Source organism: Babylonia areolata, chromosome 3, assembly GCF_041734735.1.
Source record: "Babylonia areolata isolate BAREFJ2019XMU chromosome 3, ASM4173473v1, whole genome shotgun sequence".
Classification (NCBI taxonomy): domain Eukaryota; kingdom Metazoa; phylum Mollusca; class Gastropoda; order Neogastropoda; family Buccinidae; genus Babylonia; species Babylonia areolata.
In genome coordinates, this window is record NC_134878.1 from 51,017,381 (window position 1) to 51,019,277 (window position 1,897).

The 1,897-nt window shown below is 49.2% G+C and overlaps 1 protein-coding gene across 2 annotated transcripts in view; it reads right to left on the bottom strand.

Moving 5' to 3' along the window:
* LOC143280084 (uncharacterized) overlaps nt 1-1,534 on the bottom strand; it is a 13,921-nt gene extending 12,387 nt beyond the window's left edge. For both annotated transcript variants that reach the window (XR_013054988.1, XM_076584598.1), the window contains exon 1: nt 902-1,534. Coding sequence is in view for 1 of the 2 variants with exons in the window: in XM_076584598.1 (XP_076440713.1) it covers nt 902-904 (3 nt within the window). In the remaining variant the exon portion in view is untranslated. The remainder of the gene's footprint in view (nt 1-901) is intronic.
* Nucleotides 1,535-1,897: the final 363 nt, after the last annotated feature.

Below are 1,897 nucleotides of genomic sequence, written 5' to 3' on the forward strand. Positions count from 1 at the left end.
TGTGTGGCTCTGTGTGTGTGTGTGTGTGTGTGTGTGTGTGTGTGTGTGTGTGTGTGTGTGTGTGTAGTGTGTGTTGTGTGAGTGTATGTAGTGTGTGGTGTGTGTGTGTGTGTGTGTGTGTGTGTGTGTGTGTGTGTGTGTGTGTGTGTGTGTGTGTAGTGTGTGTGTAGTGTGTGTGCGTGTGCTGTGTGTGTGTGTGTTTGCGTGTGTAATCTGTGTGTGCGTGACACACACACACACACACTCCCCCCGCCACACACACACCACTATGCCACCACCACCACCATCACCATCAATACCACGACCGCTAAAATCGCAATCTGGACAAATGTTATTGAAAAAAAAAAAAAATGAAAAACGAAAAAGAAACGAAAAACGAACGAACGAAATACCACCACCACATTCATTATCATCACACAGAACAACCTCCTCCTTCTCCTCCAGACCCCCACCTCCACCCCCCACCCCACCCCCCAACCTCCGTCCCTGGAAAACCTCTCTCCCCTCCTGCAGTCCATTCCCTTTTCCGTCCTTCTCTCTCACAACGAACACCATCTCCCCTGAACACCACCTTCATCAACATCAGGAATTTTCAGACCGGTGAAAAAGGTTTCAAAAATATATAATATAATAAAACATCATTATTAACTGATGATACATACACGCCAACAATAACACTGACACACCAACGCATGCCAACACACACACACACACACACACACACACACACACACACACACACGAACAAACGAACGAACGAATCACTATCACTACCACCACTACCATCATCATCATATCATCATCATCATCACCGCACAGAACAAACCCCTCTCCTCCTCCTCCTCCTCACAGACCACACAAACGAACAAACAAACAAACACACAAACACAAACTAACTCACCATGGTAAGTGTTGTAGCAGTAATTCCCGAAATGAAAAAAAAAAGAAGTTTAAAAAAAGAAAAGAAAAAGAAACCACCAAATCACCACACGACGACGAACTCACTGGGACTGTCCCTCCAGGAGCTATTGAAATGACAAGAACACAACAGCAGTAGCAGTAGTAGTAGTTGTCAGAAACAAGCAGCAGTAGTCGAGGCAGCACCAGCACCAGCACCAGCAGCAACCGACGACGTCGACGACGACAACTACCGACGACTTCTACAACTACAACGGACGCTGTCTCTCTCCGGCTCCTCCGGCCCCCGTCGGTTGAAGTGATGCGATGTGATGTGACGAGATGTTGAAGCCCGCTGCAGCCGCGATAGAGGGGGAAAGAAAGGGCTAGCAGGCAACGCCGCTATCAATAGGCCCGTGCAGTAATGACTGGAGAGCAGCAGTAAAGCCAGACCGAGAGCGCCGTGTGTGGTGTGTGTGTGTGTGTGTGTGAGGATCTCTTCTCGTCTCTTGGTTGAACTCTTCTTCTCTTCTATATCTGTCTGCTGTTCTCTCTCTCTCTCTCTCCCTCAACGGGCGTTCCACTGGATGCCGTTTGAGCGAGTGGCTTGGGCGGACTCGAGCTGACACACGCCACTCTCTCTCCGTCCCTCTCTGTCTCTCTCCGTCTCTCTCCGTGTCTCTCTGTCTCCGAACTGCTGCCGTGGGGGGGCGGGTGGGGGAGGCGGTGGAGTGGTTATGCAGAGAGCCTGGGAGAGAGAGAGAAAAGAAAAAGAGAGAACAGAAAAAAAAACCCAGTAAATATCAAAATGATTTCTGAGGAGATGCTGTTGCCAGGGCGACGAGGTCTTTAGTTCTTTCTTCCCTCGTGCTCTCCTGGGTGTCTGTCTGTCTGTCTGATTCTGTTTCTCTGTCTCTGTTTCTGCCTCTGTCTCTCTCTCTCTCTCTCTCTCTCTCTCTCTCTCTCTCTCCGTCAGTTGTAACAGGTCATAATTATGGCC